At 58.9% G+C, this 13,671-nt stretch overlaps 1 protein-coding gene across 6 annotated transcripts in view; it reads right to left on the bottom strand.

Moving 5' to 3' along the window:
- Positions 1 to 13,671, bottom strand: part of RANBP3 (RAN binding protein 3) — a 52,446-nt gene that overhangs the window by 24,699 nt on the left and 14,076 nt on the right. Inside the window, exons 1-2 of one of the 6 annotated variants that reach the window (XM_046684992.1) lie at positions 10,008 to 10,881; positions 9,854 to 9,909 (exon numbers count right to left, since the gene is read on the bottom strand). The exons of 1 other annotated variant lie outside the window; for it this stretch is intronic. In XM_046684992.1, coding sequence (XP_046540948.1) covers positions 9,854 to 9,909; positions 10,008 to 10,038 — 87 coding nt within the window. In that variant the 5' untranslated portion in view covers positions 10,039 to 10,881. Of the gene's footprint in view, positions 1 to 9,853; positions 9,910 to 10,007; positions 10,882 to 13,671 lie in introns of those variants that run through there. 4 more of the 6 variants (XM_046684995.1, XM_046684994.1, XM_046684996.1 and 1 more) reach the window with 4 other exon arrangements.

The following is a 13,671-nucleotide window of genomic DNA, read 5'->3' as shown; positions in this document are numbered from 1 at the left end:
AGACGCTTAGCAAGTATTTACTGTGTGAATGGAGCCGTGTCCTCCGCTACAGCCCCGTCGGTGACCCAGAGAAGAAAGGGTGCCGCCCGGGGAGACAAGGTTCAGACACTCCTAGACTCCTGACCCCAGGAGATCCTCAAATCCGCGCCCCGAGTCTCTTCTAAAAACCATCCCACGGGCAGGCGGCAGGCCTCTCGTCCTGGAAAGGCTGGGAGGCCAAGGCCTGGGAGGGACAACACGGGAAGATTCCCCCACTGGGAGAATCTTCCAGAAGCTGCTGGAACCTCCTGTGGGGTCATAAACGGGTGACTCAGAAGCGTGAGGAAACTGGTGCCAGCGACTCTCCTTAACAGGAACTGGTACAAGGAAGCAGGAAGACAGACTGTAGGACGAAGCCGCTTGTGCTGGCCTTTGGCCACGAGACCAGAGAAACCTGCATCAGCTGCCCACGGCGGAGCAGCGCCATCCCCGACGGAGGCTGAGCCTGCTGTGCAGCGGCCACCTGAGTCGTCTTCCCCAAAGCAGGACAAGGTCCGGGTGCAGGACTCCCCTTCAGGCCAGCCCCGGCCCCACCCCAGCAAGTGCCAGCCCGACACACACTGTCCTTGTTCACGGGAGCCTGGTGGTTGGGACCTCTTCTGCGCAGAGCAGTCCAGGGGCCACCCGCCACCCCAGCCAAGTGAGCGGCCACGCAAGGGTTGGTGGAGAATGAGCCTGGGACACACACGGAAGTCAGCTAGGCTGCAGCGCAAAGCTCCGGAGCCCCACTGCCGGGCCTGGAGTGACGAGGAGTCTAAGAGCAGGCTTTCCGGATCCGTGCTGTCTGGAGAGGGAGGACAGAGCAGCGTGTGGAGCCCCATTTCCTCCTGCACCCCATCCCACACGAGAATCCCCTCTGCAAGGACTAGGCTATGGGGTGGCACCTAGGGGACGCTGGGCTCAGCACCCACTTGGGACACCATGACTAAAACATCCCAAATTAACACACAAGGAAGCAGAAGAGAAAGAAGACCAACGACAGCCCTCCAACTCATTTCCCTGGAGCCAGGACGGTGGGAACCACGAGGCAGGTTCCCGAAAGATGCACAGTTCCTCCAGGACGGCGGCGGCTGTGGACGGGGGGCGAGCCAGCGGCCGGAGATCGAAGGAGCTGCTCTCCCGCCTTCAGGGCCCCGTGGTCAGCCTGCCAGCCGGGCAGGGGCAGGGCGCGGCGGTGAGAAGCCACTGGAAGCTGGGGGAAGCCTCGCATTCTGTGATGTGTGTGAGTCCCTGTCACCGAGTACAGAGCAGGGGGCACCGTCTGCCCCGGGGTGGGAAGCTTCTGTCATTTGTATAGGATGGAGCAGTGAAAACTACATTGTTAGAGTTATTAAGGATCCCACCTGCCGCACGGCAAAAAAGCCACAGTTCTTGTGACGCTGCCTGGCATGGGGAGGACACAGGTGCCAGTCCGGGGAAGGGTGGAGGGGATGGAGCTGGAGGCTGCGTGTCAGATGCTGACACAGAGGCACAGACAAACGGGCAGGAAGCAGGAATGAACAGCACTGCCTTCCTGACTTCCAGTACAGACCAGAAAGCAAGACCATGTCAGAGAAATTCCTTCCAGAAAATACTGCAGACAATTTGGCCTGGCTGGGCCTCAGGGATCCCGGTCTGGACTGACCAGTCGGAGAGCCCGGCTGGCTGTGGCTGCAGGAAAATGGAGGCCCGGGATGAAAAATCAATCAAGGGAGGGGCCTGTTGACGTGTCCTTGTCTTCGCACGGACTACGGGCCAATTCCCTGCTGTTTGTTCTGCGGCTAAGGTCACCAGCTCAGGAATTCTTACCCCAAAGGCAGACACTGAACAGACAGAGACGTGGCCTCTGAAGATCTGAACGCTGGGCGGGGAGAGGAAGAGGGAGCTGGAGGCTGAGGTAAGCTGTGCAGCCAGGGAGCCTTCCAGAATCTTCCCAGGCTTCCCGGTGGGTCTAATAAACATGCTCTGGCCCCAGCACTGCCTTGGCTGGAGCCTCGGTGCGGCAGCCGGCAGCCGGCTCGGAGTGAGCACTAAGCCGCCGCTTTCTCCGGATCAGAGAACTTAATCTGGCTGTGGTTTGGCCTTCTTCATGCTGTCTTCCGAGAGCCAGGAAGTCTGAGAGAGGCTTTTTCCTGGTACTGAGCCTCGCACGGCCAGAGTGCTCATGAGACCGAAAGATGATAAGGGCCTCGTATAAGCAACAGCCTGGGAGCCGCTGTTTATCATCCGGGACTCACAGCTTCACATTCCTCCGAGGGAAGACAGAACAGACGACCCGTGACGGATGAGGCTGCTGCCTGGCGTCTGCCCGGGCTCCTGAACTCCAGTGTGGTGCTCAGCGAGACCCACATTTGTTCCGATGCGAATGCAGCGAGTCCCAGGGAAGCAAGGAAAAATCTCAGCCCGAGAAGATGCTGGGATCGAGTTCCTTCTGCCTGATTTATGCCCTGATTGACCTAAAAAACAAAGTTGACTTTGCCTTGAACACTCCCAATCAGCAGAGAGCCAATTAATGGGGGCCATTCCCCACCAGCCAGGGTTTCCTCTGCTGAGGCCCCAAAAGAGCGAGCCCTGGTTGGCTTAGAGCTGGCCCTAAATGAGGTGACAGTGGCGCTGCTGGGACTTCCGACAGAACTGGGGATGCTAAGGTTACAGATGCGGAAGCAAAGTGTGTGTGTGTGTCACGGGCACGGCCTCGGCCGTGGGGTCCCCAGGCCTGGCTCTCTCCCATCCTGAGGTCCCCTGCCACAGCGCTTGACTGTACGTTTGCCAGTCTGGGGACTGCTTGAATGTCTCAGGATCAGAGCCTCTGACCCAAAGTCTATAAGGACTTAGAAGCCGAGCTCCACCGGCCAGGCCTTGGAAATCCACATCTGGATGGGCCCCCAGGCAGAGGGTGGGGCCGCCGGGTGGGGGCACTGAAGTCCGAGAGGCTGGGGACGGCCTGTGTGCCTCTGGAGCGGTGGCTGCCGTGATGGCCTCTGCGACCCGCCCGTCCGCTGCTCTCTGCTGGGCACCCACCTCTTCAGCCGGAGGCCTCTCCTTAGCGGCACTTTTCCCTCGAGCCAGAGCCACACGAAGACCCTCTGTTCTCAGGGAACCGAGGACAGCATCTCCTGTGCTCGCAAAGGCCGAAGGCCAATAACCCACGACACCAGGCCCAGGGGAGCTGCTCTGCCCTCACCCCAAACAGCGATCGCCTCCTAGTGCTGCTGTGCCCTCTGCGTGTGCTCTCATGCGAGGGCTGCACTCCCAGGACACGGACGTAAGCGCCTCCTGGCTGGAATCTTTACTGGGCTTCTGAGTCTGCTTTGCTCCCCCAAACCCCCTTCTGCGCCACGCAAGCCTGCCCGCTTGGCCCCCGGCACACGGTAAAGACTTTCTTCCTTCTCCACCACACACGGATCCCTCTGGAACAGAATCTGTGACTCCAGCCTCGCCTCGGCTGAACATCGCTTCTTCCTGCGCATCCCAGGGTTTGGCGGCCTCGACTGAACTTTTATGTTTCCTTAAGAACATGGGGGCCAGGTGATGTAACACGAGGAGACACTAAGGCTGTGGGACTGTGACACCGGGAAGGCTGCCTGGTGTCTGCTCTGGCAGAGCGGGGTCTTGTGTTCTCTTGTTGAGTCACTGGTCCCTGTCACGAGAATGGGGGACGCTGTCACTAGGCACCCAGAGGATGGATTCTCAGTTCTGAATGTGGGAGGATGTTTATCTTTCCCAGTTTATCAAATGGCAAAAACTCAAGACACTTCTAGTTCTCGAGAGTTCACAACCTTTGCCACCTACAGGCAGGCTCTTTTCTTCCTCCTGCTCTGACTGAAGACAAGAGCACACGGCTTAACCACCGTCCACATACACCCGCGCCCCGAAGCCCTCTGAGAGACCCGCCTCTTCCTCCAGAGCAGGGAGGCCGAGCGTCCTGCGTTCCCAAGACGCTGAACTCCAACACCCCAATTCGGGGAGGGGAGAAAGAAAAACAGAACGGGGGAGAGGGGTCAAGCTTGATCTGGAAGGTTCTACCCCACTGCTCAAGTCCTCTTTGAACCCCTCGTGTCTCCTTCAGGAAACAGGATTAGCGTCCTATATAGGAACATACTCTCCCATCTGGAAAAGTCTCAATGTGAAAGGGGACCTGCCTGGCCTTCAGGGGCGCTGACTGAAGCGCCAGCGGGACAGGAGGCTCACCAGCGGACTAGGGTGACCCGCGCCGTGGTCGGGGCCTCAGCCTCCCCTCCTGAGAGGCTCCTCTCCAGAGTCCCACAGGTCTTTGCTCTGCAGAGGACTGGGAGCAAAAAAGACCACTTCCCTTCCATGTGAACCAGGGCTGCACTGCGGGGCAAGGGAGGGGGCGGGACCGAGGGCGACACAGCCCAGCCTTCAGCAGCTCCCACCTGGAGAGCAGCCGAGATAGCCGGCACGTGCCACCATGCTTTGCTCAACAAGATGGGCCCTTGGGATGGACGGAAGGGACGCTGAACGTGCACTGGCTGCTGCTGGCTCTGCAGGGAGCTGCGAGGTGGCCGGAAGCCCAGGCTGCGTTTCCAAAGCTGCAAGGCAGCCCCTGCAGCACGGGCTCCTCTGCGGACGGGCCCTGGGGGAGGAAACCACTCCCGGGGACAGAGGGGACGGGGCCTCTACCAGAGGGGACCAGGGACGAGGATGTCAAAGGTCCTGGGGTTATAACCATGTCCTTAGAGGTAGGAGGAGGGGAGGTGGCCCTCAGCTCCATTCTGTCCACTAGGAGAGGCCGCTATAATGCCACAGCCATGAAATGGGGTGTCCTCTCACGCCTTCGCCTGCTCTGCAGACCCCCAAGATGAAGGGCGGGCTTTCCCGCCTCGCCGAGTGCAGGTGCGGGGCCCAACGAGCCGGCGGAGACCAGGAGAGCTGGTTTTGCATTACCAGGGTGGGGCGGGCGAGAGTGCAGCTGCACGGGGAGCCCCTCGGCCCACGGTTCACCCAGGCTCGCCCCAACGCTTTGGGCAAGGGCTGATGTGGAAAACAGCCGGGGCCAGGAAGCCGGTTCCAGAAGTCTTCGTCCTCGAAATGACAAGACCCCTGGCATCCTTTCAGGTGGTTCTGGGGATTCTGGAGGGGCTTCTGTGGGCTGAGAGCTCCGCGGCTGAGACTCTTTCGTTGAGAACCGGGTTATAAGGCCGGTGTCCTGAACAGAGGGACACAGGTCCCCATGCCTCCCGCTCGGCATTGTCCACACTTTGTGAACTCCCTGACTACGGGTCACCCTCTCTCCCCGCAGACGTGGCTGCGTCTCTTCTGGGTGTCAAGGGACTAAAACCTCCTAAGATGGGGCTCAGGCCTGATTTCTAATGTGTGAGCCTGTCGGACTATTGAGAGAGGATTTAAGAGAACTTCCGCACGTTCTTAGGAAAGCAGAGAACGCAACATGAGGTCACCCGCACGCCTCCAAAGTCACCCCCATCGACCCTTCCCATCAGGAAGGCTTTCCTCCCCAAGCTGCCCCCAAGTCCTGTCGGGGCCCCAGGCCGGTCTGAGCACCAGGCTGCGGCTACTTACGGCTGGAGATCGAACACCGACGAGAGGAAATTAAACCCAGGGGCCCTGGGAAAGCTCCTGCCCCAAATCAAACGACTTGGGTGTTTTGGTTTTCTAATCTCTGCTTTCAGAACATCAATGTTCAAAAAGCCCTTGAGGCATGGGGTGCTCGAAATGAAGCCTAAATCGGAGGACAAAAAAGAAACACAAGTGCCATTCCAGCATTTTCTACTCGGGTCCAAGTGTTTCTGCGGGACGAGAAAAGTAATCTCCGAAGAGAGCGCGCCTGGAGTTTTTCAACAGGTTTGTTAGCGCCAGATGTCGAGACGTTGGCAGCCCTGGACGCCCCCTAAAATACACGCGGCAGACAAAATGACCACGCACACGGGCTCCGCCAACAGCAGCCTCCACAACCAGGTCACAACACACTGCGACAGCCTCGTGACATGGGGCTTTCTGCGCGGCAGCGCCGTCTGTCCCTGCACAAACAAGCATGACCGTGCCAGCACAACCTCAGCCTCCCCTCTGACTTAACAGACATTTGGAACATAAAGTAACTGAAAGAATCATGTAGTCACCACAAACGATGAGACCACCTACTCAGGGAGACTCATACTCTCTTCACGTTAAAAAGGAAAACAACGGTCTGTCTCCACTCAGGGCAGTTAAGAAAACGTTTCATTTTTGCCCCTAAAACAGATGCCCGCAAATGCGAGCACCTCATGAAGAGCGCCACCTAGAGGAAGCGAGGGGATAGGGCTCTGGGACCAGGTCTCGGGCGTTGGGGTGGAGTTCACACTGTCGGAACTGTTGACCGCCTTCTCTAAGGTGGGACATCAGGAGGAGGTGACCACTCGGCCCGGGATGAAGTGATGCCACCAGCAGGCCACTGCCCACAATTTGTGGTTTGCTGTGAATGCAACTCGGACTGCCAAGGAGATGAGAGAAAACGCTGTGTGGCTTCACCACCAAAGAAAAACCAAACACACCTGGGCTGGTGGCTTAATTGTTTTCTTTCTAATTTCAAGCCTTTTCTCGCAATCACAATGCAGCAGTAAGAGCTGGGCTGTGAGGCGCCTTCCTCTGGAGTGGGGACACAGGCTCTCTGAAGGCATGCCACCAGCTGGTTCAGAGACGGTTTACGGAAAGGGAAGTTAATGGTCCCGTGGTCAACACCGGGACTTCTTGATCTTTGTGGATCAATTTAAAAAATCATTAAAGATTAAAGGTTAAAGATCTTTGTGGATCAAGAAACGGCTCAAAAATAGCTGTAAGCAACATTTTGGTGACAATTAGGACAATTCAAACATGGACTACATATTGAAGGATACTTCCAAATTAATGCCCATTTTCTTAGGAGTGACCATGCCACTGGGGCCATGGGGAGGATGGCCCCACCCCTAGGAGATGCCTGCGGAGTGTTTAGGGGAGAAACGCCAGGTGGGCACAACTCACAGCCGAGGGCTTCTAGCACTTTCGACAGAAACGTTCAGTGCAGCCTGGGGAAGGAGGCCCAAGTGTCGCAGCACCGTTCTTTTAACTTTTCTGGGGATCTGACAGTTTTCAAAACAAAAAGTTGAAGAGAAAAGGGGGGGGAAGTTTGCTCAGAACAAGCCAGCAGTGGCCCGCACAGCTCTTTCCCAGCTGCGCTTCTGCGGCATGAGAGGGGACCGGGCTGGACCTCGGCCCAGAGAAGGGAGTGGAGGGGCCGCGACCTTCCATTTCTGCCCCAAGTACTGTGGCTGCTCCCTGCTGCGCGGCCCTCCCGCCTCCCTGGAAGAGGGCAGCCGAGGAGAAAGGAGTGGCACGTGTCAGAGCCGTTCCCTTCCCGCCCCACCTGTGTGCTGTCACCGGCAGCAGAGAAGGAAAGGAGGACTCTGTCCACCTGCCACTGTCCACCGGACGGCTCAGGGCACAGCCCTAAGGGACGGTTACGCGGGCTCCCGGCTCTGCCGTGAAACACACAGGGGTCTGTGGCGCCCTGTCAGTGACCTTGTGACAGAAGTGGAGAGCCGACTCGGAAGAGGTGGAGAGCAGTTATTTTTAGAAGCCCATTTAGAGCTGGCTCTGGATCAATATTTTGATAAGAACGGCACTTGCACATTTTAAGATGATGAGGAGCATCTTCCCAGCTCCTCTCTGGTCCCCCGTCACCCATTTCCCAATTTACGTGAGACACGCCGGCCTTCTAAAGCTAGTCCACGTAAGGCGGCCTTTGATGGCAAAGCCATAGACCCACCTCAGCTGTGACAACAGTACTGAAAGAGGAGTGAGCGTTTTCAATTCAGGCGGACAAACAGGACATTTTAGTGTCTCCTGCTGCTGGCTGTCCCAAAGTCTTCAAGTTTAAAGAATTATTAATTCCTATTACTCGTTTGAAATCTGGGGTCAGCAAACTTTTTCTGTAAAGGACCAGATACTAAATATTTTTGACTTTCTGGGCCACATGGTCTCAGTCCAAACTCGTTTCCTCTCTGTTAGAGCGTGAAGGCAGCCCCGGGCACGGGGACGGGGACGGGCCTGGCTGTGCGCCAAGATAACTGAAAACACAGGTGGCAATGGCAGGCTTGAGTTTGCCGACCCCTGTTTTAAATGAAAAATGGTTCCAAATGTGATCATCATAAAATTCAAAATTCTAGAAAATTCTATTTCATGAAAAACTGGAGAAGTGACTCTCACATCAAAAACAGAAATCGAATATATCCACTTCTAAAAGCTAGAGGAAGCCACAGCCCCTTCACGGTGCCCGAAGCTCCGAAGGACAGGTGAGAAAAGCAAGTGGGACGAAGCTGCACGTATTGGGCAGGGAGAGGACAAGGCCGGGGCTGACGGATCTGGAAAATGCCACCTGGAAAACCAAAACAGGAAGGACGTTCCCTGGGTTTCGTGATTCTTTCTTCAGCAATGATCAGCAGGGAAGTGTGACATGAGTACAAGCCTCGGCGATGAGCCCCTGCGAGGGGGTAGGACGGGGTGAGGTGGCTGCCCCCTCCGGCCCCTGTGTGCACACGCTCTCTCTCGGCACAGTGCTTCCACGCTTCTAGGAGAGTGGGCCCGCACAGAGAGAAGTCTGGCCTGTGTTCTCAGAGCAAGGGACGGAGTCCACGAGCAGGAGCCGGGCTGCCAAGAGTCCCAAACCGCCAGAGCAGCAGCCCCCAACCTTGAGGCAGGCCACCCTGCAGGGGGCTGGGGACTCACTGGGGCACCTCGCCTGTGGATCACGAGCCCTCGGGCCCGTGAGATTCTCAAACGCCGCTCTTATTAACACAATGCAGGGCCTTTCTGGACGCACGGAATCCAGCGCGGCACCTGGTCACTGCGACGGGCATTAAGTTACACCTGCCGTCCTGGGGCATGGGTGGGGAGGCACCATCCATTCTGTGGACAGATAGAGGGAGCCCTCATACAAGCTCGGGAGGCATCGCCGCAGAACATCAACCAACTTTGGACACGAGCTCGACCTTCCACCCTGATCTGTCAGTGAGGGACAGTCCACCAAAGACTTCAAGGTAAACAGAACACGTGACGACGCAACGTGCCTGCCGCACCACTCAGGCCTTCTGCCACTAGGAATCGGGCAAGGAGTTCCAACGACAGTGCAGTCCAGACATTTCAAATGCGAGGTGGGGGGTGCCGGCCCAGTGGCATCAGTGGTTAAGTTCACACGCTCTGCTTCAGCGGCCCAGAGGTTCACGGTTTCCGATCCCGGGCACAGACCTACACACTGCTCATCAAGCCATGCTGTGGTGGCATCCCACATACAAAACAGAGGGAGATTGGCACAGATGTTAGCTCAGGGACAATCTTCCTCTCTCACACACACACACAATCCAAGAGGGGGAAGCTACCTAACAAAGATGGATGGTAAACTCACAATGCAAGCCAACTCACAAATATTCTAAATACACTTACGCCAAGTTGAGCGGGGCCAGAAATCCCCCTAAAACCTTTACAGTCCTGTTTTCCCCTCCACCACCACTGCTCTCTTCCTCCCTCCCTCTCCCTCCGTCGCCCTCCTCTGCTTTCTCCCCTACCCTTTTCTCTCCTACCAGTTCTCCTAATGGGCAGCAGCATTTCTAAAACGAATCACCAGGCGTCAGAAGGCAGCTTTCTCCCGCTGACTTTAAAGCTGGGTCTCTGGGCCCTTTCCACACACACCCATCTCAACTCTCCCAGGGCACCCTACACCCGTTGGACGCCGTCCCTCTGAGCTCAGTGCGAGAAGGCGGACGCCCCCGCGCTGGGGCCTGGGGTCTGGGAGTGCCCTCGGGAGGGGACAAGGAGAGGCCCCGTGGAGAGAGCATGCCGGCCTTACCTTTTGTCCTTTTTCCTTCTGAAACACAAAGACGGGCGGAGCAATGGCAGGCTTTTCTGCAAAAAGAAAAATTGGTTTTTTTCCCCCCAACACGATATTCACACAGTAAACAAAGCTACATTCGTCTGTAATAAATTAGAAACAAAACACAAACCTAACATAAAACTGGCAACTTCAAAGAACATCGCATCGCTTAGGAAACTGTCTCGGCGGGGGACGCAGGGGCGTGTCCTGTTTGTGACGCCTAACGGCAGGACACCTGCACTTTTCTGTGTGCGTGTTACACACCGATGCGAAGGCTTCGAGACTCACTCAGGACAGGCCGAGCCCCCGAAGGAGGGAGAGCGCTGGGGGTGCGGCAGGCTGCAGGGCATCCGAGGCGGCCGCTGTTGAGTGCCACCAAGTGTGGCCTCGCAGGAACACGGCCCAGAGACGGCAGGTCTTTATGTGGCATCTTCCAAATTTCAAATGTCGGAGACTAGTTTAGGTTTTGGGTTTTTTTCAAATTTGCAGGCCAGGCGGCCGGTCTGGGAACTCGGCCCGGGAGCTCGGCCCACGTGGCTCCCGCCCTTTGGAGAGCTCCCCGGTCAGGTCAGCCCAACCTTCCGCCGGGATCTCAGGGAGTGCGCGTGCAAGAAAAGGACTCACGGGGTTGCAGAGAGGCTGAGGGTCGTCTCACAGAGCCGCTGCTGAACGAAGACACCCTTTGGGACATTCTGTCACCCGACGCGACCAGGGCTCTGCGGCCTGTCATTCTTGAGCCACAGCGTTTGCCTCGCATCCAGGGGCAGCCAAATCCACAGCCCTCTGCCACTGCCCCTGCGGCCAGCGAGGGGAGCCTGGACAAGGACCCGCGGGGGAGGCCCGGCCGACGCGGGCCTGGTGGCTCTGGGTGCATGGAACATCCAAGGCCCAGGGGGTGGAGTGGATGAGAAGCCGGGGAGTGGGGAATTCAGGGGGCGCCCGCACTGCCCTGCTGTCCCGGAGATGGACCAGGAGCCTGCCCGCCCAGAGCTTCCCCTCAGCAGGACGGCCACGCGGGGGTGGGATACGGCTCCTAGTTGGTGAGAGTGCTCGTGCGGGGAGCCAGTGGGTGTCCGGTCTAGAGTGCCAGGGAGCCGTCCCCGAGAAGAGCCGAAGGGAGAGTGGTGGCTGTGCCGGCATGGCTGGCTCGCCCCTACGGAGACAGGGAGCCCGCTGGGTGGACGACGGCCGTGCTAAGGATGTGGGCAGTGTTGTCAAAGCAGCGGGCAGCAGAGTGGCTGGTTCAGGGTTTAAGAGAGCGCAGCCTGGGGAAGAGGGCAATGTGGGGAGACCAGTGAGGAGGCGGCGATCACCCACAACAAAGAAGATGGGTGGGGACAGGGCTGGAGGAGGGAAAGGGCCCAGACTGAGACCATCAAGTGGACACCGTCCCACTCCCCGCCCCCCAAACTCGGACTCCTTGGAGAAGCAGAAAAGATGCTGACGGTGACCACTCCCCCTGCCTCGCTCACTGAAGCCGTATCACATCCGAGTCTGATTCACGGGCGACAGTCCTCACCGTGCACAGCTGCCGGTGAGCACCATGGGGAATGACATGGACAAGACCAAAGTGCTACGGGGGCGGGGGAGGGCGGAGGGGCTGCCGATGAGGCTGCCATGCTTCCCTAAGCAGCCATTTCCCCGGCACAGCGTGCAGCTGCCGCGCGACAAACCCCATGGAGGCGTGAATGAATGAACGGGCCTACGCAGGCAACAAAGGACAGCGCAGGAATGCTGGGGGCCGCTGGGGACGCAGCGGCTTATCCTCACCACGCCATCCACGGGAGGCCCAGACTGCCCTTCCCCCCACGAGCCGAGCATGCAGGCCCAGCCTCACTTCTGCATCTGCCCCTTGGCCGGCTGCAAGGTGCTGACGACGCAGGAAGGAGTGGGGGCGCCAGCAGCTCCCCAGCCCCCCATTTTCTTTAGGGAACCACCCCTCCCCACCCCCATGCTTCGGATGGAGCCCAGCGCTGCCTCCAGCCCGAGAGGTGAGGCCTGGCCACCGCAGGCTAACCAGTCACACACTCTACTCAGCTCAGAGCCCATGGACTGGCCTCCCAGCGGAGGAAGATGCTCGCCTTCCTCCCAGCGGGTCTCGCCACCTGACCCGCCAGCTGTTCACGGGTCTACAGTCTGTCTCCCCCTCTAAGATGCCAAGTCCAGGAGAATGGAGACGGCCCTGTCCCCTTGGTGTCCCGCAGTCTGAGAAGAGGACGTGGCGCCCTGCAGGGATTTGTCAAGTAAGGGGAGGGCGCAGTGGAGATGACCGCCAGGCTAGTGAGAAGGACGAGAGCAGAGAGCGATGAGCCGGATGGGGGAGGATGAGCGCTCTGGTGCCGTGAAGGCTGTCGGGTGATCTGCAGGCACACAAGAGGGGCCGCAGCGATTTGCGGAGCCGTGGCAGGCCTGGGCCGCCTGTGGGTCCCCGGGACAGGATGGGAACAGAAGAGTTCCAGCAGGAGGCCGCCTGTGCTGTGCGGGTCCTGCCCAGCACCTTCTGGGCTGCGTAGCACGGCCCCCCCGGTGCGAGCGGGGAGAGGTCCACCTGAGGGAGGAGCAATTGTGCCCTGCACCTGGGCACGCTTCTCGGAGGGGGAAGCGGGAGGCTCTCTACGGAGGGCACATGGGGGCCCAAGCTCTGAAAGCAGCCTGAAGACCATGCCCGGCGAGACCCACGCAGACCCCCTCGTTAACGCCTGGCTCCTGGTCCTCCACCCCCACCGCCGGCATCCTGGTTCAGAGGCGCCTTCTCTCTCCGCCTCTCCCCTCATGCCCTCGGCCCAGCCTCTGCAGAGCAGCCAGAACCGCGGTGGGAAGTGCTCGCTTCCAGCTGAAGGGCCCGTGGTCCCCTGCACGCCTAGGTTTCTGTCACGTCCCAGACTCCCACCCGGCTGAGCTGTTCTGCCTGGAGCACGTGCTCACCTTCCCCCACGTGGCCAGCACTCACTCGTGTACAGACACTGCCTCTTGCAGGAAGCGCCCCGCTTGACTGTGCTCCCTAAGCACGCCCTGCCTTACAGCCTGCACGGGTCACGTGGAGGCCACCTGTCGGGGAAGCTGAGAGACCCAGGACATGGCATCCGACACAGCTCTGCGCCCAGACTGGCGTGCAGGCATCAGCCAGTAAACGCTGGAACTAACCCACCTACTTCTTTACACGGGTAACCCCAGCTGCTCTGTAACCACAGAAATATTTACTAAGCCCTTATCGTCTGCAAGGTGCCATGGCAATCACGGGGAGCAGGCAGCCGGGGGCAGACAGCTTCAGGGGAGACATCCGATTAAAGGTAGGGGTGCGTCTGCACACTTGCCTGGTGCTTCTGGGGGCTTCTCTGTCGATCCTCCGTGGAACAGAAGCTACACAGAGCAGGCCTCTGGGGGACCCCCTGGGACCTCCGGAGCCTCCCGTAGAACATGGCTCCACAAGCACTTACAGAGTGACACGTCTATGCCACAAAGGCTAGCACTGGGAGGCCTGGGTGCTGGGGCATACCTTGGGGCCCGCCAGGACCCCCACGGAGGGCAGGTCTGGCGGCCAGGACAAACCCATCACTGCAGTGAACGTGGCAATGAGCCTCCATCAGTTCGCCACCAAGAACCCGAAGGGACACACGTTTCTTCCGCTCAGCTCAGGAGGGCCGAATCCATCACGGGCAGAGCAGGACCGCCCCACAGGACAGGCACACGCACCCCAGGCCCCGCAGCCTGGCGCACTCCTCAGGGTAGCCACTGTCCTTCGAGCCGCCCCACGTCACCAGACAGCTCCGGCTGTCGCTGACTGAGCAGCGTGC

The sequence above is a fragment of the Equus quagga genome, chromosome 14 (assembly GCF_021613505.1).
Source record: "Equus quagga isolate Etosha38 chromosome 14, UCLA_HA_Equagga_1.0, whole genome shotgun sequence".
Lineage (NCBI taxonomy): Eukaryota > Metazoa > Chordata > Mammalia > Perissodactyla > Equidae > Equus > Equus quagga.
This window is presented reverse-complemented; position numbering and strand designations above follow the sequence as displayed.